This window comes from Fusarium vanettenii, assembly GCF_000151355.1.
Source record: "Fusarium vanettenii 77-13-4 chromosome 9 genomic scaffold NECHAsca_27_chr9_1_0, whole genome shotgun sequence".
Lineage (NCBI taxonomy): Eukaryota > Fungi > Ascomycota > Sordariomycetes > Hypocreales > Nectriaceae > Fusarium > Fusarium vanettenii.
Window position 1 is genome coordinate 517,765 of NW_003315858.1, and position 25,580 is coordinate 543,344.

The window sequence follows — 25,580 nt, forward strand, 5'->3', positions numbered from 1 at the left end:
ATCTAAACCCTGATTATCCCATATAACTTTTAAGTATTATGTATCAATATGCCTCCCACCAGAAACGCCATGCCACAAACCCATCTAAAGATCCTTGAGCTCAAACTTCTTCCTCAGATGCTCACCATACTTGATAAACAACCAAGGGGCAGGGATAAGCGCAGCAGCGATGAAGCCCAAAAGACTGTTTCCCCAACCCATACCCAGCTTGTCAAACATGGGTAGACCAGCGAGGGGTAGGACACCACCGGCGATGGAACGCATTACGGCGTTGGCGGCCAAGGCTGAGGCTGCGTAGACGGTGAAGCTATCGACGAGATACATTTGGAGGGTCTGTACGTGTAATGAGTAAGTGTCAGGGGCACTTTGAGAGATGGGCTTACCATGAAGATTATGAGGTTTCCAACACCCATTACAGCAGTACCAATAATAGGCGCAATCCAATGAACCTTGTACTCAGCAGTCCATCCATAAATAAACAAACCAGCCGGCAAAAAGATGGCTCCAGCCCTCAGAGGAGGGAGTCGATACTCTGGCTTCATAACCACAGGTTGAGGCTCCGTAGGTCCCGTCTCCTCGTCACTGCTGGTCTGCGCCTTGGCTGCCATCTTCTTCATGTTCCTATCACTCGAGATGGAAAAGTAAATAACGCCAATCATGGAACCGATGCCGAGACCGAGGAATGTTAGGCCAGAGTTGATGGTGTTGAAGTGGTAAATTCGCATAAACAGGGGTGTGAGGCTTGTAAACATGAGGTACAAGTACGCGTATGAAAGGCCGACGTAGAGACCGCAGATGATGCAGATGGGTGAGAAGAGAAGCATCTTGAATGGTCGGAGGATGCCACGCTTGAAGTAATCGGCGGGACTCAATCCAGCATCGAGTTTCGACCGGAGTCTATCGTTGCCTGTTTCTTTTCGAAGACGTCTTGCCTTGTGTTCGAGAATAACAGGTGCATATGTCTCGACCGCAAAGATGAAGAAGACGATGGTGATGGTTCCTGAGATGATGGTGATGATCCAAAAGACCCAGCGCCAACCGAGAGAATCAGTTACGACACCGCCAATGATGGGACCGATGATGGGTCCGAGAAGAGGTCCGATTGAGAAACTGGCCATGGCTGTACCACGCTTCTCCTGGACAATCATGTCGGCGATGGAACCTCCTCCATTAGCCATAGGACACGATCCAAATACACCGCTCAAGAATCGAAACGCGATGAGAGCGCCTAAACTCGGGGCTTTTGCGCAAGCAATAACAAAGACTATACAGAGTCAGAAACCAGTTGTTTATAAATATGGGTAAACTTACCAAGAAAGCCAATGTTGCCAATGTGATAGACAATAACACGTCCATATAGCTCAGACATGGGAGCAAAGACCATAGGACCAGCAGCGAAACCTAGGACATAGACCGAAACGCAGAAGGAGGCGAGTTCGGACGATTTGCTGCCAAACTCGAGCATGAGTTCAGGAACACCAGGTGCAAACATGGCTACACGCACATTAGCTATCTTGAACTCAAGGTCCAAGTTTGGGACGGGTTCACTTACACGAAGCCAACGGCGTGACAAACGTCAGAGAACTGACGAGAGCACAGTTGAGAACCTTTCTCCACCTGGGAAAGTTGTACGGATTCTGAGGATCCTTGTCGCTCTCCCACCAAACGATATCACTCTCACTCTCTTCACTATCACCACTATCCTCTCCACTTTCTCCCTCATCATTTCCCTCCTCTTTATTCCTCCGCTCCTGCAAATCATCTAGAGCCTTTCTATTTTCTGCCGCAGCAGCACTGCTAGCTCTTCTTGCGCGTCTACTGCTTGCGATGCTGGCTCTTCGCTTGCGCTCGTCGGCTTGGGTGGGTACGAAACCCATGCTGCTGGGGATATCGGCATCATGGCCTTCGTCTACTGCCTCGCGGGTCTTTTCTTCTAGTGTTGGTTCGCGTCTTAGTTCGTAGGATGTCGTCTTGTGTGCGGACTCTAAAGGAGCCATGCTGGCTTCGGCAGCCATGTTGTAAATCTTGACTCGATAGTTAGATCCAGCTACTATATTCTGAGCAGATAACCATGTTCTCCCGGGGTGTCGATTTCCAGTGAGACTGAAGTCATCCGCATTTCCGTTTTGGGCAATTCCTCGGCTCGACATGGTGGAGGTAATGATATACGTACCTACGCCTTTCGCGCCTGAATCCCTCAATTAGATCTAAAATGCGAATTCTCTGAATAATATTCGCTACTCTCAATCGTCGCGTAATGAATGCGTCCCGATCGTATCAACTCGTGTCCGCTGAGTGGTGTGACAGGTGTATAAAAGAGGAGAAGCAGCCCCCAACAGATACTCGATCAGATGAGATTCTGCACGACTCGCAGAGCGAAACGAAAGATCTTGTCCCTCGGCTTCTTGGACGGAAGTAATGTTCAAATCGGGTGTGGTGGACCGGTTAAAAGTAGATCGCTTGACTTATACCCCAGACTTGTCAATACCAAGAGGAGGGGATCAAGTACCATTATATAAGGGAGCGGTCAAGAAAAGGAAGGTCAACAGAGAGAGGCGAAAATGTGAATAATGATAACTGGCATCGTCCATTCATCTTATTCCTCATCTGATGTGACTGGGACCTTGACCCCCCAAAAACAACGAGAGGGGGACCCGGGTATTTCGAGGCCCGTGGACCAGGATGGCTTCCTTCCGATGTCCTCGGGACCAGAAGAATCAACGAAAAAGGACCCCAGTTTCGGGCTCTCGCTCTCGGGGCCATCGCAAACTCCGCCGACTTGCGCAGAAGAGCATCTCGTTATCGTTAAGGCTCTCTCAAGATGACTGGGCCCCTGGACGGGAGAAGCACCCGGGATCGTCTCCCGTTCAAGTTCACGCCACCTCGTGCGAACCCTTGACGACTTCTCGGCCGATCAACGTCTCATCACGGTATAATATTCCGTGGGACCCCCCGGAAGTCGGCTCTGTCCTTCCCCACAGAAGTGAAAAGGGTGGTGCTTGGCTTGGTAAGCTGAAGCGAAGCGTGAGAGAGAAGAGGTCCGAGATGAATGAGTCCAGCTGTAATCATGTTAAGCTTACCCTTCTTAGTGGAGCGCCCTGTCTTTGACTCCCCTTTGTTGTCATCTCGGTTGCGTGACAAAGTCTCCTTACCCAACCCAACATCAAACAGAATATTTATATCCGTCTCCCGGAGTTAGGCATCTTGTCGGACTTGATCCATGTCGTAAACAATCTTTTATGGAAATACGTACTTCGTACAGTCCATGTTTTGGGCAACTGTGGCTCCGCATCTGTCGCCTTGTTAGTGGAGAATTCACCACCCGTAGTCAAGACCCATGGCGAGACCAAGGATCTGATAAACAAGGAGGACGTGATCTCAAGCCAAGATCAATGCCTCCCTGAGACCCTTCGGAAAAAGTTGGCGTCCGGCAAATGCAGTCGCCGATCGTCGCATTTTCCCAATCGTGAACCATCCTCTCGGGACCATTAGAACAATCAAGCCACAGATTGACATTCAACGTGAAAGATCAGACACCCTTGTCTAGATCCTAGCCATGATGCTGTTCTTAGCGCTGCATGTCGCATGTCTGGCCCATTTGGCGTCGTCTCAGCAGATCCCACTCAATGAGCAGCTATCGTCGCACTCTGAGTCAACAGACCACGACAGCAATGACGTTCCAATTGCTGATGCTGCCTTTGAGCAGTATATCCGGGACAAGATGGCTCGATGGCATGCCCCCGGTCTTGCCATGGCCATACTCGACGGGAACAAGACGTGGACGAGGGTGAGTAACGATTTGGGTGTATCATTCATAAGCAACTGACGCCGTCAACAGGGGTTCGGATATGCTTCCCTAGAGGGTGAACCTGTCACACCCTCAACTCTTTTCTACTGTGGTAGCATGACAAAGTCCTTCACTGCTGCCGCCCTGTCACTCCTTGTAGACCAATCCCAAGACTATGCCGACATCCAATGGTCCACGCCCGTATCTAACCTCCTCCGTGAAGACTTTGTTCTCTCGGATGACTGGGCCACCAGCCACATCACTGTCGCCGATGTACTCTGCCATAGAACTGGATACCCGAGGCACGACTATGCTGGTCCATTCCTCAACTCGTCCGTAAACATGGTGCACTCGTTCCGCCATCTGCCAATGGCTGGAGAGCCGCGCGCCCAGTGGAGGTACAGCAACTTGATGTACGGAACCATGGGTTACTTGATTGAGACGCTCACGGGCACTTCTCTTGCTGACTTCTTCCGAGATCGGCTGTGGCTTCCCATGGGGATGCGCAACACCTACTTACATCCTGACGATGCACTGGCCAGCGAGAGTACTCTGGCAGTTCCATATTACTGGAACAACGACACAGAGACATATGGCGAGATCCCATGGAGGGATGAGCAGAACATCGCTGGTGCGGGAATGGCCATCTCATCCGTTCTCGATTGGTCTCGATATCTGCGACACATGATCGACGAGACAGGCCCAATCTCCAAAGCCGGTCATCACACCCTCAAACTTCCACACAAGGTTGTCGAAGAACGCGAGCGGCTCTTCACGGGCCCCGTCTACTACGGCTTCGGTTGGTTTGGAAGTGTCTTCCAGGATGAGCCAGTTTGGTGGCATTCCGGTCTTGTCAACAGCATGATGTCCATAATGCTCATGATTCCGAGCAAGAAGTTTGGCTTCGTCATCATGCTCAACAGTGAAAACGCCCCTGCACTCGACTCCATCATCGCCAAGACTCTATACGACTTTTTCCATGTAGAGGAGGGAAAGCGGCAAAACCTGGAGGCAAAGTAAGCACCTTGTTTTCACTTATCGAGCCACAAGCTCCTTTATCGTACCAGAAGCTGACAGCATCTCAGCTGGAACCAGACATATGCAGAGTGGGAAGAGCGTCTTGGAAACTGCTCGAATAGGTTGTACCCTTCTCTGCCATCGCCTCCTATTCGGGCCCCGCTGCCACCAGGGAGGTTTGCTGGTGAATATTATCACCCAGGCTATGGTCCAATCTCCGTCTCCATAAGTTGCGACAAATGGGATGCTCCCTCTGATTCTCCTGCACCTCCTTCCACCACCAAGGACGGATGCAGGTTGATGGCGTCCAAGATGGACAACTTTGGTAAACAAGTGTCGTATCAACTAGAGCACAAGTCGGGAGACTATTGGGTGGGTTGGCTCTTTAACGACGACTTTGCGAGTGTAAGACGGCCAAAAGAATGCTACCGGGCTCAGTTCCGGGTAGACGAGACAGGACGTTCATATAGTTTTGGCCTCGACATTCGGCAGGAAGGCGAAGATGTACCCTTGATCTGGTTTGAGAGGCAGAGGTAGAGATTGCTTGACGATTTACCTCATCGGATAAACCCTAGCTTGGTGAGGTGATCTCTTAATTCGTAGAGTTCGGCTAGTGTAGTCGAAGAATGCTCCTTTAGACATTCGCATTGTAGACCAAGTACCTTGGCCTCTCTTGACTCGTTGCCAGCAACAGATGTGACTAGGTCACTCAGCTGTTGAGCTCTTGCTGCGAGCGTTGACTGAAGCTCTATTATCATGGCCGTCATCATTGAAGCGGCAGAAGCTTTTGGTGCCACAAAGGATCCGATTCGAATCTCGGGGATGTCGAAGCTAGGCTCATGGTCGTCGGGTAACATTGCGGTCACTTTCGCACATAAATGAGCATGATCGACGATGCTGTCAAAAATTGCCAGGAGCTTCAGGTGACAAGCGATGAGAAGATTAATGGTAGACTGATCAAATGGTAGTTGAGGCCTAGCTCGTAGAAATCCATGTACCCTGTGCATGCAATCTGGGATATTGCATGTGTCTTGCCCTGGTTGGAGTATCTCCAGCACCTCAGGATATAATGCCGAAAGCTTCTGAGCCGTCTGTAGTAGATTATCAAGAGTGGTCTGAAGATTGAACTTTGCAGTCAAGCTTTGGGGAATTTCTTTAAGCTGGCGTGTCGAAACGTGATGCTGCACCGGGCTGGGAAAGTCTTGTTGCAGACGGTCCAGTGAGACCATGAGGTCGGCCAACTGTGACACTGGACTCGGGGGCGTTGGGTCTGCTTCATCGCTCACAGGAGGAGTAACCGTTTGGGGATTTAGGCCAACGTTGCCCAGAGGATCAAACGTTTGACTGTCGAACTCAAGCATAGGAGACCAGTCAAAGGCGGTATTGTTGGGTTGGCGGAGTGATCGAGCAGGAGGACTAAAGATACAAGAGACGCCCGCTTTGACGCAGCGGCCACAAACTATAGAGCCCGGAATCTTTGTACATCGTAGTTTTTTGTCGTGACAGCGATCACACGCTGAACGAAGGTCGGCGGCCATGGTTGAGTTCATGATGTTGTAGGAGAAGGAGATGCCTGGGATGTATGGCGGGGAAAGAGGCGTAGTTGAAGACCAAGTTACCCTGTACCATGACCCGGAAGCGGGTGGGCAGAGAAACACAATTGGACAAGACAGGCATTGGAAATAAAGCCTGTAGTTTTGTCTGTTATTTTTATATACATCGATATTTTCATCCAATCTATTTACTTCGGTCTGCATTGGTCAATCAGATGGCCTCACGCTGACTGCTCATCCTGGCCTGGACAACGCACAACTTGCACGGGCACTCAAATATTCAACATTCAAAGCAGAAATAAAAATGAAAACTCTTCAAGGGAACACGCATTCATAATTACTTGACTCACCTCTCACCCGACCTGTCGGATATTGCTACGTGGTGGTGTATCCCCAACGCACGTTACCCAGGTCCCTTGTGCTCCTCCCTAGGTACAGTAAGGTAGTCAGCAGCCACTAAACACCACCACCTCTTCCGAGCTTCACCACCTGAGAAACCCTCCTCTTGCACCTCCTCCAAAGCTCTCCCACCATAAAACTCCCGCCTCCATCATCGCCCGTCATCTTGCCCCTGGCGCATCATGACTGCGATGCTTTCTTCTCAATTTGATGCTTCTGCCTCCAGAACATGTCGCTGATTCCTTACCAGCCCCATGAGGGCCGGGAGATCGTTCTGTACGTCATAGTAACCTTACCTCGCATTGCTCTTTGACTCCAACGCCTACTGACCTCTGCAGCCGCCACCACAACGCCATTGTCGTCCGCGACTCTCAGTCTCATCGTCTCGAAATCCGCGCCGTTACAGAATGCCCTACATGTCACCAGCCGCTCACCCGTCCTGAATCGTCTGATGATCGCACCTTTGATCGTTCCTTTGGTCCTCGTCGAGAGAGTTATGTCGACCCCGATTACTTTCGCATGCTTCGCGCTGTCAACGCGAACCCCGATTCGACTACAGATCATACGCCTCCAAGCCCTGTGAGGAGACTTTTCGGACCTGCCCTCGGCGCTGCTGGTAGCTCTCCAAGCCCAACCTCGCCGTCTCCAGATATCCACGACGGCAACGCCGAGTTCCTTTCGAGTACGCCTGGTGTTGCGCATACCGAGGGCAGCAGAATTCGAAGAAACGCCTTCAGTCCCAATTACTTTAATTCCTTCTTTGTCGAGGAACGTGAGCTGGGTCGAGGAGGCAAGGGAGTCGTCCTACTTGTGCGCCACCAGATTGACGGCTGCCCGCTGGGTCAGTTTGCTTGCAAACGAGTTCCTGTCGGAGACGACCATGCCTGGCTTGAAAAGGTTCTTATCGAAGTCGAGTTGCTTGCCAAGCTATCCCACCCAAACCTTGTGTCGTACCGACATGTCTGGTTGGAAGACTTCCAGCTCACTCGTTTCGGGCCCAGTGTCGCCTGTGCCTTTATTCTTCAGCAGTACTGCAATGGAGGCGATCTTCACCAGTACATTGTCGGCGGAGCGCCTCGCGAGGCCACCAAAGAAGAGCTCAAGGCCCAGATGCGCCGAAGATCCAAGGGCCAGCTCGACCCTCCTGTGGACCTCTTTAATGGCAACCGCCAATTATCCTTTGATGAGATTTACTCACTCTTCAGAGATATTACCTCTGGCGTGGCATATCTCCACGCTGCCAACTACATCCACCGCGACCTCAAACCGAGCAATTGTCTGCTGCACCACGAGGGCGGCAGACTCACATGTCTGATCAGTGACTTTGGTGAAGTCCAGTCTGAGAACGTTGTGCGCAACTCCTCAGGGACTACTGGAACGATATCCTACTGCGCCCCGGAAGTCCTAAAACTGGACCCGGCCACAGGACGCTACGCAAACTTCACCACAAAGTCCGATATCTTTGCGCTCGGCATGATTTTGTATTTCATGTGTTTCGGAAGGCTTCCCTATAAGAGCGCGAATGCCATCCAGGAAGAGCTTGAGGATGTCGATGAACTCAGAGCAGAGATTACTCAGTGGAAGGGCTTCCAGGATGAGCGACGTGAGCGACCAGACCTTCCTTCTAAGCTCTATCAGCTCCTCAAGAGGCTGTTGTCACTCAACCCCGCCGAAAGACCCAGCGCCAACGAGGTGCTCAAGGCCATGAGCATGCGAGATACGATGAGCTTTGACAATGGGGTAAGGGAAGAAGCCGCCCCTGGACTTGGCCTGAATGGAAGCCGAGTTCAAAATCTTGACTCGCCCGCTCCCCCGGGTACACCAGTCACCGGTAAGCTCCGTAGTCTTACTTCCTAACAAGCTTTGCCCTTAACTGTCATGTAGGTTCCCGGCACCGTCACCACTCGAGCACAGCGGACAAGTTTGAGGAGCTTGGAGCTTTGGCTCGACCTACCTCGCGAGATTTGTCGCCATCGAAGAGTACACAGAGCTCTCGTCTGGATCCAAACCGCCAATCCGTCTCTCGTCATCGTACCGCACACTCTATGGTTCTTTCTCGCAGCCAAGAAGGCCGTCGTCGTAGTTCTATCGTGGCCACTGTGAGAGACGCCCCTGAAGTACCGGAGTTGAACGAGAGGAGGAGCTCGCAAAGCCCTCCACTGCTATTGGCGCCTCCGACTACTACCTCCAACGCCTTGAGAGACAGGCTGCGCATGTTTCTCCTTGAAATTGTTACCATGGCAGGGCCGAGCTTGTCTCTCCTGAGCTACATCATCCGTCTGGGCCTCTTTGCTGTCAAAATCACTTCCTTGACACGCCCCTGCTGGCCCTTTATGGTGCAGCTCAACATTGCTATCCCCCTAGTGGCCGTCGCGGCCCTGGACCTTGGTCTACCTCGACTAACGAGCTACCCACCAGCATCAAGAGATTACTTTACAAGCGGACCGCGCGCCTGGGGCTTAGGAACGAGTTTGATCTTGTTGGGTCTTCACTTTACCCTGCTCTGGATTGCGTCTGGTTGGGACAATTTCTGTGCTGCCCCTCAGCAGGAGGAATGGACACCACAAGAGTGGTGATGGCGCCTGATGAAGAATGACTATTAAAAAAGAACATTGTATTATGATGGATTCTCTTTAGCGATTGGGTTCTTTGGATGCTACAACTAGGTACACGAGAGAGTTGGCGCGTGGGGATTGAACTGGGGGCTAGATTTACAAGGTTGTACCTACATGGTGATGGAAAGGGGGATCAATATCGGGGGTGCATAGGTTGGGATTTAAAAATAGTTGCAACGTTTTCCAAGGTGAATGAAATTCATTTCTAATACCTGTATTTTGTATCATGATGTGTCTGCCATGGTCATCTTTGACAGAACATGTTCAATGTCTTGAAGCCATTCCCATCTTAACCGGAGAGGCGTCATCACTTTTACTGACGAGTACCAAGCACATCGATACAAGCATGACATGCCTCAGAATGACACATCACCAAGCACATGCCGTATATTAACCTAGAGGTCTTTTAATCTTTGCTCTCAGGTTATTGTATTTTCTTTATAGTTGAAGCCTGGCCCTTGATGTGATAACTTGCTCTTTAGGGACCACCATCACGTTAAAGAGGCAGTACTACCGTGTTCTCACATAGAGCATTGCTTGCACGGGTTCTGGTTGGAACAATAGTTTAAAAGAAATTACAGCGTTTCGGACTATTACCCTAGAAACCGAATTTAACAGGCCAACACGTTGTACCGTAAATGAAAGCAGACCACCCCAATCGCAACGCTTCAAACACATACTGACCTCACAGCCAACATTACGTCACCCGAATTATACCTTTCTCAACGACTTTTGAGTCAAAAACTTGCGTCTGTCCATCTCCTTCATCGCCAAAGTAGTATCTTTACCATCAGGAGCGACGCGCTCTCCACGAGTGAGGCTTCCAAACCCAAAGTCTGGCTCTCCGCCTAGACTGCCAAATATATCTCCCACGTAATTGTCCGCCTTGACGCCCGATTTGAACTTGCAGTCCCAGTTTTCGACGATGCCCTCGACAATCTTGACACCAGCATTGTATATGTTGTCGATGGCGATGGAGAAGCCGTTCTGCTGAGAATCTGTGAGATGCTCAAGGTCGGATCGGTTAAGAGGGGCACGGTCAAAGTTGGAGCCTGGTGTTGTCAGCAAGACGTTTTCGTGTAGAACAAGGTCAACAGTCATACCGCTTCGGAGGACAATGACTCTCTCAAAGTCAACGAGCTTCTCAATTGCAACTCTGACCAAGACCTCGAGCAATGCGTTATCTTCCTGTGCACTCATGCAGTAGACCCCAGTCCCGTTGGTCCAGACTGATGTCGTGTTCTCAAATGCCTCTGAGAGTCTGCTCCCGGAGTAGTATACATCGCTGGTAGCTGTGTCACACTTTACAACACTTGGTGGTCGTGAGGCAGCCATGTATGACTCGCCCATGCGGACATACAGGGAGCGGTACTGTCGCGGCCCATCAGCGTCTGACAGCTCTGCTTTGGAAGCAAGATCATAAGCCTCATCTTGAAGTCGGGCATTGAGTTCAAATACTTCAGTTCCATATGTGATGAAAGGATACTCGTGAGGCTGATTGCGGCCATACGAGATGTAGCCCGTGGGAAAACTGGAGGGGAGCGACCTAGGGTCAATCTCATACTGGAGGGCGACCTGGACAGAGTAATGGGCCAACGCCACGGTGCCCAGAGTGCCGTGTTTGGGATTGACACCGGCTATCCCGGCGAGGAGAAAGTAGGTCTTGCTGAAGTCGAATCTGGGTGACAAAACAAGGGCCATGAGAGATGCCGCAGAGTTTATCTCCCCTTCGCCAACTGTCTGCAGGCAGATGGCACCGCCTTCTATACAGCAAGTCGATGGGAAGAGCATAGACAGTCCAGGGGAGTGATAGCATGACGAAGTCAAGTTACCAAGTCCTGAATATGGTAGACGGTCGTACCAAACATCAGCCTCTGGGGACCACTGTCAAGGCGGATGAGCAAACGAAGTGCTATAACGCCGAGGTAGGAACGACGAACCATTGATATGATCATGACTTTGGGGGCAATCAGCTCCTCTGATCTGGCTGTAAAGGAGGGTGGTCGGGCCTGTGTCCCAGGAACGAGAAACATTTGGTAGGCAATCGCTAGGAGGAATCCTAAGAGCTGCATGATGCCGACATGCTAGTTTCTTGCAGGCCCTGACAGGATCTATTCGAACTCGAGCGCGGCTGATGCAACCTTTAATCTTTGTCGACAGACGGATCGAAGAGGAGAGTCCATGCCAAAACACCAAGACTCTGAGACTCTTGGCGTAGACGGGTCACACATGAGACCTCCTGCCTGGGAAGGGCCATGTGGGAAACAATGTCTTGTCAGACTGGAATATGAGGGAAGATCCGGTGGATAGGACTCCGGGGATGTGAGTAAAATGAGACAAGTGATACTGGATGTTAACCTCAGGGCCATCAACGAACCATTACCGAGACTGTGGATAAGGATCGGGATAAAGTGGAGTGAACGAAGGACAATGATGGGACTTGACGGAAAGCCATTGCCTAGATTGTCAATATCCGAATGGTTTGGGGATTGAGGTCAAACCAGAAGTGACACCAAAGCCTTGTGGGGTTGCCAGTCTTATCACCAAAAATCTCATCTACAAACAAGCTGATACAAGACACCACGCACATACTAGACGGAAGCGAAAGACATGGCCATGTCTTGACATGCGATCGATATTCGGGAACTAGGTGAGGAATGTGGCCGCTGAGGACCCTGAGTTTCGCGAAGGAGGGACCAGACTTGGATATGAGTCGAACTTGTCTTGGATGTCTCGTTGAGCCATAACCAGCTTCAGGTTCCTCGTACACTCGGACAAACACTTGTTTGTGAGCCTCGCAGCCCCAAAGCTGAACAAGTTACCCGTCAAGGCCTCTGCAAGAAAATACGTCAAGAGTCGGCTTCCCGATCGTCTTCCGTGTAACTCGAAGCCCCTGGAAATGGCACTCGCCGAATCGACAAAGCGATCTGGAGGTAGCATGTCTCGGCCGGCAGGGTACCGAAGCGATCGAATCACGAGGGGGGAGAGTCAATTGGCTACTGCAGACGAGACGAGTCTTGGAGGACCCTGGTCAATGAACAATTCATAACGCAGAAGACATCAAGAACAATGCTATGTCTTGAGCCGTGTCATGTGATGTGTTCTGTGTGCCGAATACGAAGGTGGTGCAAAGTGAGGAAAAAGAGAACAAGGTAGCAATCATGACATTTGTTGTACGTTGGTTGTGCCCGTGTACGCTCTGCATTTGGTGGTTTGTGTGTGGACGCGGGCGGATGTGTCCATGTCCATGTGTGAGTGTGAGTGTGAGTGAGTGTGAGGCCTCCCCACGAGAATCATGAGGTTGTTTCGGGATGGAGCGGAGCGGAGGGAGTGGACTTTTGTGCTGGGGGCACGTGGTTTGTGTCTGTGTCTCTTGCTCTTTTTGACGAGGGTTTTTTATGCTGTGGGATGCACTTTCCTTGCTGTTGGATTTGAGTGCCGGCAGGCGTCCTGTAGGTTTGTCCCTTCCTCCAACGGCGGGCTTGCACATGGATACCTCTCCCCTGTACCCGTCTAAATCCTGAGGTTCAGGGTGTTAATGTCAACCTCATTTCAACTACTACCGTTGATAGACATGTTGATAATAGACGAGGACCCATAGACTTGTGCTATTACCCATCTTGGATATTCACAATATGGCCAGCGCAGCAGGACTGGAGCAAGAATCAAGAATCGGTAGTTGAACTTTCTGAGGAAGGCACGACCGTTGCCACCAGACTGGACTCTTGGCATCCCTCAACGCCAAGACTTTGCCCAGCTTTGCCAAATCTTGCTCTGAGGAAGGAGGCACTCTCACTGCACAAGACACACCTCAAATCACCAGACATCAAGCCTTCTCGGCACCTTCGGCCGGCTCCTCACATCATCTTTCGCTCCGTTGAGATGATATCCGGATACACGACTCTCGGCCGCCAAGCCTGATGACGACGACGCTGACATGCCGCATGCGCTAGGTCGGCCTCTTTCTCTTGATCGGCACAATATGCAGCAGCCAAGAAATCCAGACATCACGACGGGCAGGCCAAGAGGATCAAAAAGACCAGAATCCAGGGCCTGCTCGGCTTCTGCTTCGGCGTCCCCGAGATGATGGACAGCGACCCATGGAAATGGTGCACTGATCAAACTCCTAACCCACCAAGCAGCACTGATCCACAGACTGTCGTCCTGTGTGTTGCAGGGCAGACGAATAGCGTCGACGTGCGAGGTTTCTCCGACTTTTCTTACTGGGGGAACCGTACATAGCGGATAACCTGGCATTAGCTGGCCATCCTCATTGTCTGTCAACAAGGGCATCACCATCAGCAGCCAGTCAGAGATGCTTTCCAGGTCATTCCGCAGTGGGGCCGGCCTGCAAATGACGAAGTTCTCTTAAGGTTCTTTATTCTCCTGCTGCTCTTTATTGACGCTTTAACTGATTTGGGGTAGACAGAGTCACAGAGCCCGCTGCTCCCTTCCGGTCCGACACCAACCCCCCCACGCGGCCGGTTCCAGCGCTTCCTCCACAGTCAACGGTCGCGATCCGACTCCGTTCTCTCCTCTCTTTTTTGGTCTCTCTCCCTCTCTTTTCCCCGTGGCACAGCGCCCAACCCGGCTTCTGGTGCTTCCTTTTCTGACTTGGTTCTGTGTTCTTCATCTATGGACGAAATCACACCTGCTCCTGATCAACGCCATGGCGGCTCCGGCGAATCATCAATTGAGGGTGGTCGACACCATCTCCAACTTCAACCCGAGACCGACGACCAGATGACATCTCAGCTCACCAACGACGACAACTCCTCCCTCGACCTCAGCGACGATGAACCTATTCAGGGGAACAATTTCGCCTTTACTCCTACGCAGCTTCACAAACTTGTGACTGCAAGGAGTCTTCCCGCGCTTCGCGCCTTTGGTGGATTGTTGGGCTTGGCTGCAGGTCTGCGCACCGACATATCATCCGGTCTCAGTGCCGACGAGACGACCCTCGATGGCACTGTTACGTTTGACGAGGCTGTGGCCTCTGGCCGCCTAGAACGACCTCCTATTCTCTCAGCAGCCTCGCCCCCTCCACCGTCGCCGCTACTCCCCAATGGCCTCTTCGAACATCGCGATAATCACTATGCCGACCGAAAACGAGTGTTTGGCGTTAATCGTCTTCCCCAAATAGCTCAGAAATCTTTCTTGAGGCTACTTTGGATAGCGTTCAACGACAAACTGATCATCCTGCTCACCATCTCGGCTTCTATATCGCTCGCCATCGGCATCTACCAGTCGGTCGACAAGTCAATCGATTCTTCGCGCGTTGAATGGGTGGATGGTGTTACTATTGTTGTTGCTATCCTCGTCATCATAATCGCAAGCGCTGCCACCGACTGGCAAAAAAACCACAAGTTCAAGAAGGTCAATGAGCGCAAGCAGCAAAGAGATGTAACGGTTATGCGTTCGGGAAGGTTGAAGCGCATTTCCGTGTATGATGTCGTTGTTGGTGATATCATGCATCTCGAAGCTGGTGATGTGGTGGCTGTGGATGGTGTTCTTGTTCAAGCCTCGAGTCTTCAGATGAATGAATCCGCCATATCTGGAGAGTCAGAACTTGTTCACAAATCTGTCCCGAACCACTATGATCCATTCCACACAGTTCAAGCCGACCCTTTCATCCTAAGTGGAACTACGGTTGCCCGTGGTGTGGGCCATTATCTTGTCACAGCCGTCGGTGTCAACTCTACCTACGGCCGCGTTCTCATGTCCCTGAGAGATGATGTTCAGGAGACGCCACTGCAGGCCAAGCTCGGCCGTCTTGGTAAACAGCTCATTGTCATCGGTGCTATTGCTGGATCTCTTTTCTTCCTGATCCTGTTTATTCGCTTCATGATCAGGCTGAAGGACCTGACAGGAGGTCCCTCAGACAAGGCTGAGGATTTCTTGCATGTGTTGATCCTGTCCATCACGGTCGTTGTCATTACTGTTCCTGAGGGTCTGGCCCTGAATGTCACGATCGCGCTAGCCTTTGCAGCAAAGCGTATGCTTAGAGACAACAACCTGGTGCGACTCATCCGATCGTGTGAGATCATGGGCAATGCAACCTGTGTTTGCTCCGACAAGACAGGTACTCTCACCCAGAACAAGATGACTGTCGTTGTTGGACGCGTCGGCCTCGAGTCCTACTTTGACGATACCGACCTTGGCACTCCTGACCCCGATACGTCCATGTCCCGCGCCTCGACCATTAAGTGTGACAGCTCGGTGGATCTCGCAAAGTCATTGTCACCAGAATCGAAGAGGTTGATCAAAGACAGTATCGCGCTGAACTCGACAGCATTTGAGAATGACGACTCTGGCTCTATGGCCTTTGTAGGCTCAAGCACAGAGACAGCTCTACTGCAATTTAGCCGTGAACACTTGGGTATGGGTTGCTTGGCTGAGGAGAGAGCCAACAACCCAATCATCGCCATTCTTCCCTTTGACTCGTCTCGGAAATGGATGGCAGTTATCATCAAGCTCCCTAACGGTCGATATCGACTATTGGTCAAGGGTGCTGCAGAGGTTGTGTTGGAGTATAGTGCCTTCATTGTGTCGGATCCCACCTTCAGAACACCCATTGTCCGTATGTCAGAGACAGATCGTGAAAGCCTCCGCAACACCATACAGGATTACGCCTGTAGAATGCTGCGACCGGTGGCCTTGGCCTATCGGGATTTCAGTGAAGAGGACATCTTTGAGGGTCCCGAGGACGATCCGGATGCTATCAACCTCGAATGGCTAGCATCTGGACTGATCTGTATTGGTGTGTTTGGAATTCGCGATCCCCTACGCCCTGAGGTTGTTGAGTCTGTTCGACAGTGTCAAGCTGCTGGAGTCTTTGTTCGCATGGTCACGGGAGATAACTTCTTGACGGCCAAGGCGATAGCGGCCGAGTGCGGCATCTACACAGCTGGTGGTATTGCTATGGACGGACCTACGTTTCGAGATCTGTCTACAGAGCAGCTGGACGCCGTCATCCCACGGCTACAAGTTCTTGCTCGATCGAGCCCTGAGGATAAGCTGCTTCTCGTGACTCACCTGAAGCGCATGAACGAGACGGTCGCTGTGACAGGTGACGGTACTAACGATGCCCTGGCTCTCAAGGCTGCGGATGTTGGATTTGCAATGGGCATCCAGGGCACAGAGGTGGCCAAGGAAGCGGCCTCGATTATCCTGCTCGATGATAACTTTGCGTCAATTGTCAAGGCTCTGGCCTGGGGAAGAACAGTCAATGATGCGGTCAAGAAGTTCTGCCAGGTAAGATTCCCGTCCGCTCTATGAGTGCCAAGCTAATGATGGCCAGTTCCAATTCACTATCAACATTACTGCAGGCATCATTACGGTTGTTTCTGAGCTTGTTGGCGATGCCATCTTTACTGTGGTTCAGCTGCTCTGGATCAACCTGATCATGGATATCTTCGCCTCGCTTGGTTATGCTACCGACCACCCTTCACCGGATTTCTTGAAGCGGAAGCCCGAGCCCCGCAATGCCCCTATTGTCAGCATCACCATGTGGAAGATGATCCTTGGCCAGGCCATCTACCAACTGGCAGTCGTCTTCACTGTGCATTATGCTGGGTGGGACCTGTTCAACCCCGACACTGAGTTTGAGATTGAGAAGCTTCAGACTCTGGTGCTCAACATCTACGTGTGGATGCAATTCTTCAACCAACACAACTGCCGCCGGGTAGACAACAAACTCGACATCTACTACCAGGGCATCCTGCGCAATCCATGGTTCATTGGAGTGCAACTCATCACGGTGGCGGGCCAGTTCGTCATCATCTTTAAGGGTGGTGAAGCGTTCGACACCAGTCCACTTACAGGTGCCCAATGGGGATGGAGCTTGCTGTTTGGCATCATGTCGATTCCATTGGGTGCGTTGATTCGCCAAATCCCGGATAGCCTCGTTCAAGATCTATTCACGGTGATCTCGCACGCGTGGTATGCTATCTGGCTACCATTGCGTGCGTTCCTCTCGAAGATGTTTTGCTGCGGCAGGCGCAAGAAGACAGATGAAGAGCAACAGCAGCAGCAACAAGGACCTGAAGAGATGGGACACGTGGAAAACATTCTCCACAGGATGCACTTGACACAAGGACCCGAAGAGGATGAGACCCCTATGACAGCGGAGCAGAGGGAGGCGCTAGAGAGCTCAGACAGGAGGAGAAAAGCCCAAGAGACGGAAAAGCAGCCCAGAGAGATAGACCTACTTGGTCTCGTGGAGGCAGCCAAGCTGGGACGAGAATATGCTGGTGCCACGCTGGAGCTTCACCCAAAGACACTCAAAGACGACCCCATTCTGAGAACGAGCGATGGTACTACGATACCGCCAAGCCAAGATGCCCGGTTTATGAGATTTGTGGCATTGAACAAGCCACGACGGCCTCAACCTTTGAGAAGACAATCGCTTCGAGGGCAGCGACGACAAGGGCAGCAACAACCTCGCCAACAACAACAGCAGCAACAACAGCAGTCGTGGAGGAGGCATTTTACATGGGAGGCGCTGTTGAGATCTAAGAGAAGATGAGGACCTGATCTCTTGGTCTGACTATAGAAAGAGAAGGATACATACCGGAAATGTGCATATAATTGTACTGATATGACGGGTTACGACGTTATGACGGACAAAACAGAGGGAACCAAGATACCAATATACAGGTTGCGATTGTTTAATAGCCAAGGAATCAATCAATAATTCCACTGCCACCTAATAAATAAATGCCGTGTTGAATATGTTGCCTTTCATGAAGCCCGTTTAGTTGAGATGAGCCTGGTCATTCCGTTCTACCCAAGTATCCTTTATCTTGATCCTCCAACGCCTTCCGTCTAATCCCTCGCTCTTGATTATCCTACCCAATGCCATCTTGTCATGTCGTGATGATGGCTTCCTCGATAGCACTCCCAATCTCATCCCTCGGAAACCCCGGCCCTCGCATGAGGCACACGGCCCTTAGCGCCAGACTTGACACGAGCTTTCCGGCGCTAAGCCTCACTATAGCCATGTCGGACTTTGACTTGGACCTGGCTTGCTGCTGTTCGGCTGGGAAGGGGAAGCAGTTGACAAAGCTCCAGCTTGCGGGTTGCTCTGCGCCGGGATCCGTGAGGCAGTGGGCGAATGGCGGACTGGTTAGGTTGAGTTCCAGGGTCTCGTGATCGATTACTCTCGCGCCTAGGGCGAGGAGCTGCTTCTCTACGCCGATGATGCTGAAGAATCTGCTCAGGCCGGAAAGTTGTGAACCTGCGGGCTGTGAAGGCCATGGCCAGCCGACGTCTTCTATAGTTTGGGGGTTGAGTTCTGCGCGCGAGTAGACGTGGGGACCGTAGCGGCCGTAGGGGAGGTCGACGACTCGGTACATCTCGGGGCGACCGGGACCGAGGAGCCAGCGGAGCCGCGTTAGCATCTCGTCTCTTGCCTTGCCGCGGAGTGGATTGCTGAAGAGACGAGCTTCGGGGGCTGTGATGGAGCGGATGTGCGGGTCGTTGCTGAGAAAGAGATATGCGATTGTGAGTGAAGCCCTAGCGAGGCGGTACGTGAAGGAATCTTGAGATAGAGGGGATGAGGGAGAGGGGACAAAGTCGATGGTGCGCATCGGTGTTGCTGGTGTATTCCCCATCCACCCGTTGGCAAAGATTTGAGGGGGTATGGATGTGGGCGTAGATGGTGTGAAGGCAAAAGGCTGTGGAGGAGGAGAGGGTTTGAGGAAGGGATGGTCTTGAAGGATGAGGGTTGGTTGTGGTGTTTTGGGGGGAACGGTTAGAGCTGAAGATTGCGATGAATCCGATGTCGTAGTGGTGTCGTCGTTTGAATCAGGAGACGTGCTCAAACATTCCGAAGTCGACCTCGCGGGTTCCTCCTCCCTGTTCCCCTCCACGTCCATCGCGTCATCCTCGTCCTCATCCTCATCACTCTTCTCCCTCGTCGGGAGCGCACTCATCATGACACCCTCACATCCATCATCAGGCCCAACAACCTCATGCGCCAACTTTAAAATCCTAGCCATGGACCTCCTCAAACTCCCCACGAGAACGGGTTGACTCTTTAGCACCGCCTCGGTCTCTAGCACCTCGTCGACAAAAGCCATGAAGATGGAGCTCATCTCCTCAACCACTTCTTCCAAGCGACGTACGCGCTTTGCTTGCGCGGCTTCTGCGGCTTGTCTACGTCTGCGAAAGATGTTTTGAGCTTCTCGGTTACGCTCGCGACGGGCCTGTATGTGTGTAAGTTTGAATATCCACCGGAGGGTTTTTTCGTTGACGGAGGATTTTCACCTTGAGAGTTGCTTCGTCGACATCTTGGGTGTTTGAAGAGGGACGACCCCGCCGCTTGGCGGGAAGTGGTTTATCTGACATTTAGGCGATTGGATATATTTGTCGTTTATGTGATTGAGTGAGTATGTGAGTGTGTTTAGTGTTTTGAAGGTGAGAGATGTTGGCCGGACTTGAACATCCGATATCAAAGGGCGCGTCGTAGACAAGTAACCAATGGCTCTTTCCAAGGTAGGCAGATCAATTACTCAGCAATCGAATGTATAGAAAAAAATGGACGTGCGCTCTGAAGTAGTCGTATTGTTGAGCAGCCTGGAATGAATGTTTGTTGCTTTGGTGTCACTGTTAGTATGTGAGAGGGACTTGGGAGAAGATCACTAATCCGGGAAGTGGGTTTCCCCGCGGTTATCGGGGGCTTGGACTCTACTTAAGTGGTTTCGGACGAGTTACATCAGCATCCCGACCCCGAAATCCCGTGACTGGGGAATACATTAGGAAAACGGTCTCTCCCTTTGCCCGTGAGTCCGCGCGAACCAACGAGACAACAACCAACTTAACACATGGTGGCGATTTATAGATGCGCTACGGAGGCGACACCGATTGATGTTGTATTATCAATCAAGGTGGTACAAGATGCAACGACTCGAGACAATCATTGAATGATTGTATTTGATATCCAAGGAAATTCTTCAACACCATTAATATCGACGATATCCGCTATCACGACCCTCAAGATGACGACTTTTCATCGCCGCCTACACCGGAAAATTCTCCGCCACCACCGCTAGTCCTCGACGACTCATCTCCCGTCCAAGTTCCGCTACCTATCAAATGCGCAAAAGGCCCTCTTGCATGCATCAATCCATGATATGTCCCTTCTTCGACCTTGATTCCGTCTTCAAGCACCACGATCCGGTCTGCAGTCGCCATCATCTCCTTGCTATGCGTCACCACCACGATTGCCATTCCACGACGATCTCGTCTCGACTTGTCGGCTAGTTTTTGCATTGTTTGTCGAATCATCTCGGAGCTTTCTGCGTCGAGGGCGCTGGTGGGTTCATCCAAGACGAGGAGGAGTGGCTTTCTTGCTAGAGCGCGTGCGATACTCAACCGTTGTGCTTGTCCGCCTGAAAGAGCCTGTCCGCCATCGCCGACCCTCGTGTTGTATCCTTCCGGCAGGGATACGATGAATTCGTGAAGACCAGCTGCTTGCGCTGCAGACCTGAGGTTGTGGATCCTTCGTAATGGGGAGAGCTCACCAAGACCATAGGCAATGTTCTCGGCGATGGTGGCTGGAAAGAGGAATGGTGTTTGTGGCACGTATCCCATCATCGACCGGAGATGCTCGATATCGACGTCTGCATATGAGATACCAGCAAAAGTGAGCGGTGATGCCCCCGTAAGGACCATAGGCTGCGACGGCTCATAGAGGCCCAACAACATCGAAATGACGGTCGACTTTCCGCACCCAGATCGACCCACGATGGCCAGACAATCTCCAGCATGCACATCAAACGACAGCCCCCGAAGAACTGGTCGCTCTGAGCCAGGCTTGTACGAGAACCCGAGCTGGTTGAACTGCACTGGCAATGGTGTACTTGGCTTCCGCATCGCCTGTGTCTGTGCCGACGGTGGCACACGCATGTTGGCATAACCCAGCATCTGGGCTGCCGTTGCTTGAGCCATTGTCACCTGCGGGATCGTGCTGAGGATGCTCGTCGACGTGCCTATACTGAACAAGAGGAGGTTCACCACCTGCACCACGGCCGTTGCTGTGATCTGCTGCTTAGACGCCAGCAGCACCGTTCCGTAGTAAAAGACGAGCGCGGTGAGGGGATAGTTGAGCGACTGGTACAGTCCAAATAAAGGACTTGTGTATCCCGCCCTCTTCTTCCCGAGACTGAGAGTGTGAGCAATAGTCTTGAGATACTTGTTACTCATGTACTTTTCCAACGTAAGCGCCCTCACGACTCGAATGTTGAGAAAGATCTCTGTCAACGTCGCACTCGAATCTTCAGCCCCCTTGTTGCAGTTCGCCTCCCACTTTCCGCTCACAATCGTATATCCCTTGACGGAGCCCATAACAACCGGCAAAGGAGCGAGAGCAACGAGGGTGAGCTTCCATGAGACAACCATTGCCCAGATGACGGCCACCGAGATCATGACAGCCACGACGATGACGATGGGCACGAATCGGCCAACAATATTGCGCATCTCCTCGGCGTTCCTATCCAGACACTCGTTGATGCGACCGGGAGAGTTGCGCGATCTGTCGAACCATGGTCTGGGCTGTCGGAGGATTCTTTTGAGTGCCTCGACGCGGATGGTGTTGACCCAGGCTTGGCCGACAACTTCGAGGAGATAACGACCACCGCCAGTGCATAATCCGTCGGCTATGGCGTTGATGATGAGATAGATGGCCCATTTTCGCCCTTCAGCCAACTTGTTTCCTGGCGACCACATGACTCCCAGGAGTTGTGCGAAGCAATATGCAAACGTGGGAATGGCACCAGCTCCAACAAAGCACGTCAAGACTCCAAGGATGAGAATAATTCGATGTCGAGATCCGAGCGCGGGCCAAACTGTCTTCAGGATGGCCACCAGAGACATGGGCGGAGGGAGGTTCTTAGATTCGCTGCCGATGCTGTCTGCAGTAGTCTTTTCGTCGAGCCTGGCCAATCTGAGTTTTGACCTGTTCCTCCGACGATCGGCTCCTCCAAACACGTATCGTGGTTCATCAACTGCCGAATCTGCTGTTTCTAAATCGTCGGTGACGTCCATACTGCTATGACTCCTGAGCGCTATGTCGTGCTTCTCAAATATCGCCGTTGGTGAGCTGATGGCTACCGACTTTGGCCGCTCAAGTTGCAAGGGGGTCTCGGATTCCCAGATCTGAGCTGTCTTGAGGCGAAGGGCTGCTGCTGTGCTTGCTCCAAGAGAAACACGTCGCGATAGACCTGTTGGGCCCGGACTGAGGGACCGTCTCTCTAATTCTCCGACAAGCAACTGAGAGAGCCTTGATGCCTTTGTTGGTAGAGGGAATACCGGCGAGATTGGTGTTTCAGGAGATGTAATGGTGATTTCTATTGGCGTCTCTGGTTCGCCTGGCATGATTGATACAAGCGTGGCAAATACGCCATCGACTTGCCGCTCCAAGTCTCGCCTGAAGCCCTCTTGGACAAGAGACGCATTATCCATCACGTAGACAAAGTCATCAGGCTCGATCTGGGACACATCGTGTGTAATGATAATTGTCGTCTTGCCGCGTCGCCAGTCTCGAATAGCGTCCATGATGAGAGCTCTGCTCACCTGGTCTAAACCACTCGTGATTTCATCAAGGATGAGCACAGGAGGATCTCGGAGTCGAGCTCTGGCGAGCGCTAGCCTCTGCTTCTGTCCGCCACTCAAGTTATAGCTATCAGCGCCGACATATGTATCAACTCCTTCAGGAAGGGTTGCGAGTGTAGATTGAAGCAGTGCGGCGTCGCAGGCACTAATCACCTCGGATCGCGTCGCTTCATCGGGGTTACGATGGCCGAATGCCACGTTCTTGAAGAAGGTTTCGTTGAAAAGAATGCTGGATTGCTGGATTAAGGTGATGTTCTCTCGTAGCCATTGTCGATCGAGAACTCGAAGGGGGTGGTTGTCCACCTGAACTTGGCCAGTTGCGGGTTTGTAGAGGCCGACTATGAGGTTACCGAGTGTACTCTTCCCTGAGCCACTCCGCCCGACGATATAAGTCAGTTCCCCGGCGGGAAAGAAGAAGTCGGACTGGTTCAACACTTTTTGGTTTGGGTTTGAAGGGTATGCGAAGCTCACCTAGGTTTGATTAGTACTCATCAGTTGGGGCCTAAGGGGAATGCATCTCACGTTGTTGAGCTCAATATCACCGATGCAACTCTCAGGCTTCAATGAGCCAGTCATGGTCTTGACAGACCGACCGCCTCTCAAATCCAACGTGATGCTCGACAGGAACCCGCCAGCTGACATGCCCTTTGCGATGACCAACCACTGCGGCATCAGAGCTTCGATGCCCTGGAACGATGCAAGAGTGGCGTAAAAGGTTGTCAACACATGGCCTGGAGGAAGACCATCATTGACAAGAAAAACGCCATACCAGAATCCGACGACAAACATTGTTACAACCCAAAAGGCGACGTAGCCCATCTGTATCGCGTTGCACTGTGCTTGAACGAGGTAATGCTTCGCTGCAGCCTTGATGGCAGGATAGTACTGCCACACCTCCTGATCATATCCGTTGAACACCTTGACGAGATCGATCGCCGTGATGGAAGCGACGGCAAACTTTGAAGCAGCTGCAATTTCTCGTTTTTGACCTTGAATCGCGGGTTCGAGTCTCTGTGTAGCGAGCGAGAGGATGATGGCTGAGATTGGGAGCGTGGCCAGGAGTACCAATGTGAGTTTCCAAGAGTAGTAGAGGGCGATTCCGAGGGAGCCTAGGGATGTGATGAGGTCGCAGACGAGAAGACCTAGAACTTGGGAGGTTGCGAGTTGAAGCTCTCGAGTTTGTCTATCGAACATGTTAGCCTGGGATGAGGATAGATGGCAGAGTTCCTCACGTCTGAATCCGAACAAGAAGACTAGAAATCCCCTCCGTTTGCGCATCAAACCAAGCCATGTCCTTTGCCAACAAACTAGCAAACATGTCCCGCCGAACACTGCAAGCCTGCAACTCCCCAAAGACGACCCAGAGGGCAAGGAAAGCGGTACTAGCGATCCAGTTGCCGATTCCAAGACCGAGAAGAACAAGAGACCACATGGAGATGTCGGACAAGGTTTCCGATTTGCTGAGGGAGCCGTTTCCGAAGCCGGCGATGACATCAAAGATCTTGCCGAGGATGATGGCTAGGACGGTCTTGAAGGCTGCTGTGAAGGCGGCCGCTATTATGGCGGCGATGAGGGCTCCTGTGTGGGATTTTCTGGTGAAGAGGAAGAGTTGCCGCCATGATGATTTGGCGGCCTGTTGAGCTGGAGGATTGGAGTTGGGAGAGTCCATGTTGATAGGAGCTTGAGAATCCATATTAGCCATGTCGATGTCGGGCATCTTCTCATAAGAAACTTGTTGTGACATTCGACATCTGAAGCAATTCAATCTGGATCAAATATGTATATCATGAAGAGCACAAGTTGAAGCGCGATGAAAGACATTTCAGTAGCCGACATGACGACGCAGATTTGTCACCAGTTTGGTAAAGAACAAAGAACAATATCAAGCAATGACATGGGTGTCATGTTGCCAAACTGAGGTTGAAGTTGGCGCACAGACTATAATGAAGATGCGTTAGTATTGTTCTTTGCGTTAGCGAGTTGGAAATATTGTTCAGGCTGCCAACGGTGAATATCACACACGGAAGCGGGAGGATAGAAGCCCCGACCTGCCAAACTGGGAAATATTGAGGCTTTTGGTGAGAATTCGGGGCCTTGGAAATCCCGACGAGCCGACCCGATGTCAGTAGGCTATTAGTTTGAGTGGTGTTGGCAGTGGTGTTGCAGCCCCTTGCTTCAACATTGGTGGCACATTTGACCTCAACCACACTATGTAGAAAATCTGACAGGTCGAATCTGGCCCCTATATCAGAAGATTCCTGTCAGTCATGCCAACCTCTCCCCTTGCAGCTGTGAAGAGCGATCACGGTGAAATGCGCAACGCTGGGTTGATGACATCCAATGTCGCATGCGGATATTGAACAGAAAGATGGGTTAAGAATTGCGAGTTTAATCAATGACTTCTCGGATAGTAATATTGACCATAAAATGAGGCACGAGTCTTTGATGGCTTGGTGTTATTAGTGGAGGCTGTACACGTGAAGCTCTTCGTGATAGTCGCCACTCTTGGACCTGGGCGACTGTTGTTGCGCATCACTAAAATGCGACGAGGAAATCCCCTATCAAGACTGATAGTACGAGATGTATACGATACAA

The 25,580-nt window shown here is 51.6% G+C and overlaps 8 protein-coding genes across 8 annotated transcripts; 3 read left to right on the forward strand and 5 right to left on the reverse strand.

The window, feature by feature from the left end:
• Positions 1 to 84: 84 nt before the first annotated feature.
• NECHADRAFT_48247 (uncharacterized protein) lies at positions 85 to 1,997 on the reverse strand (the record flags this gene model as incomplete). The annotated part of the gene is made up of 4 exons (XM_003043851.1): positions 85 to 333; positions 384 to 1,264; positions 1,312 to 1,494; positions 1,553 to 1,997. 4 exons carry the CDS (start codon positions 1,995 to 1,997, stop codon positions 85 to 87), a joined length of 1,758 nt encoding a protein of 585 aa, XP_003043897.1.
• A 1,506-nt stretch (positions 1,998 to 3,503) lies between these two features.
• On the forward strand, positions 3,504 to 5,044 carry NECHADRAFT_63301 (uncharacterized protein; the record flags this gene model as incomplete). The annotated part of the gene is made up of 3 exons (XM_003043725.1): positions 3,504 to 3,787; positions 3,839 to 4,803; positions 4,873 to 5,044. Coding segments are annotated over exons 1-3 (1,368 nt in total), but the record flags the coding sequence as incomplete, so codon positions are not given.
• Positions 5,045 to 5,513: 469 nt separating this feature from the next.
• NECHADRAFT_84500 (uncharacterized protein) lies at positions 5,514 to 6,342 on the reverse strand (the record flags this gene model as incomplete). Its single annotated transcript, XM_003043852.1, has 2 exons — positions 5,514 to 5,552; positions 5,803 to 6,342. The coding sequence occupies 2 exons, from the start codon at positions 6,340 to 6,342 to the stop codon at positions 5,514 to 5,516; spliced, it is 579 nt and encodes a 192-aa protein (XP_003043898.1).
• Positions 6,343 to 6,985: 643 nt separating this feature from the next.
• On the forward strand, positions 6,986 to 9,332 carry NECHADRAFT_96018 (uncharacterized protein; the record flags this gene model as incomplete). Its single annotated transcript, XM_003043726.1, has 3 exons — positions 6,986 to 7,042; positions 7,249 to 8,587; positions 8,641 to 9,332. The coding sequence occupies 3 exons, from the start codon at positions 6,986 to 6,988 to the stop codon at positions 9,330 to 9,332; spliced, it is 2,088 nt and encodes a 695-aa protein (XP_003043772.1).
• Positions 9,333 to 10,082: 750 nt separating this feature from the next.
• NECHADRAFT_96019 (uncharacterized protein) lies at positions 10,083 to 11,326 on the reverse strand (the record flags this gene model as incomplete). Its single annotated transcript, XM_003043853.1, has 3 exons — positions 10,083 to 10,423; positions 10,475 to 11,255; positions 11,312 to 11,326. The coding sequence occupies 3 exons, from the start codon at positions 11,324 to 11,326 to the stop codon at positions 10,083 to 10,085; spliced, it is 1,137 nt and encodes a 378-aa protein (XP_003043899.1).
• Positions 11,327 to 14,006: 2,680 nt separating this feature from the next.
• On the forward strand, positions 14,007 to 17,898 carry NECHADRAFT_96020 (uncharacterized protein; the record flags this gene model as incomplete). The annotated part of the gene is made up of 2 exons (XM_003043727.1): positions 14,007 to 16,625; positions 16,672 to 17,898. The coding sequence occupies 2 exons, from the start codon at positions 14,007 to 14,009 to the stop codon at positions 17,896 to 17,898; spliced, it is 3,846 nt and encodes a 1,281-aa protein (XP_003043773.1).
• A 147-nt stretch (positions 17,899 to 18,045) lies between these two features.
• Positions 18,046 to 20,007, reverse strand: NECHADRAFT_71570 (uncharacterized protein). Its single transcript, XM_003043854.1, has 2 exons — positions 19,641 to 20,007; positions 18,046 to 19,579 (listed from the first exon to the last, which is right to left on the reverse strand). The coding sequence occupies exons 1-2, from the start codon at positions 19,719 to 19,721 to the stop codon at positions 18,239 to 18,241; spliced, it is 1,422 nt and encodes a 473-aa protein (XP_003043900.1). The 5' UTR covers positions 19,722 to 20,007; the 3' UTR covers positions 18,046 to 18,238.
• Positions 20,008 to 20,335: 328 nt separating this feature from the next.
• NECHADRAFT_96021 (uncharacterized protein) lies at positions 20,336 to 24,821 on the reverse strand (the record flags this gene model as incomplete). The annotated part of the gene is made up of 5 exons (XM_003043855.1): positions 20,336 to 20,378; positions 20,434 to 23,456; positions 23,508 to 24,168; positions 24,218 to 24,618; positions 24,783 to 24,821. The coding sequence occupies 5 exons, from the start codon at positions 24,819 to 24,821 to the stop codon at positions 20,336 to 20,338; spliced, it is 4,167 nt and encodes a 1,388-aa protein (XP_003043901.1).
• Positions 24,822 to 25,580: the final 759 nt, after the last annotated feature.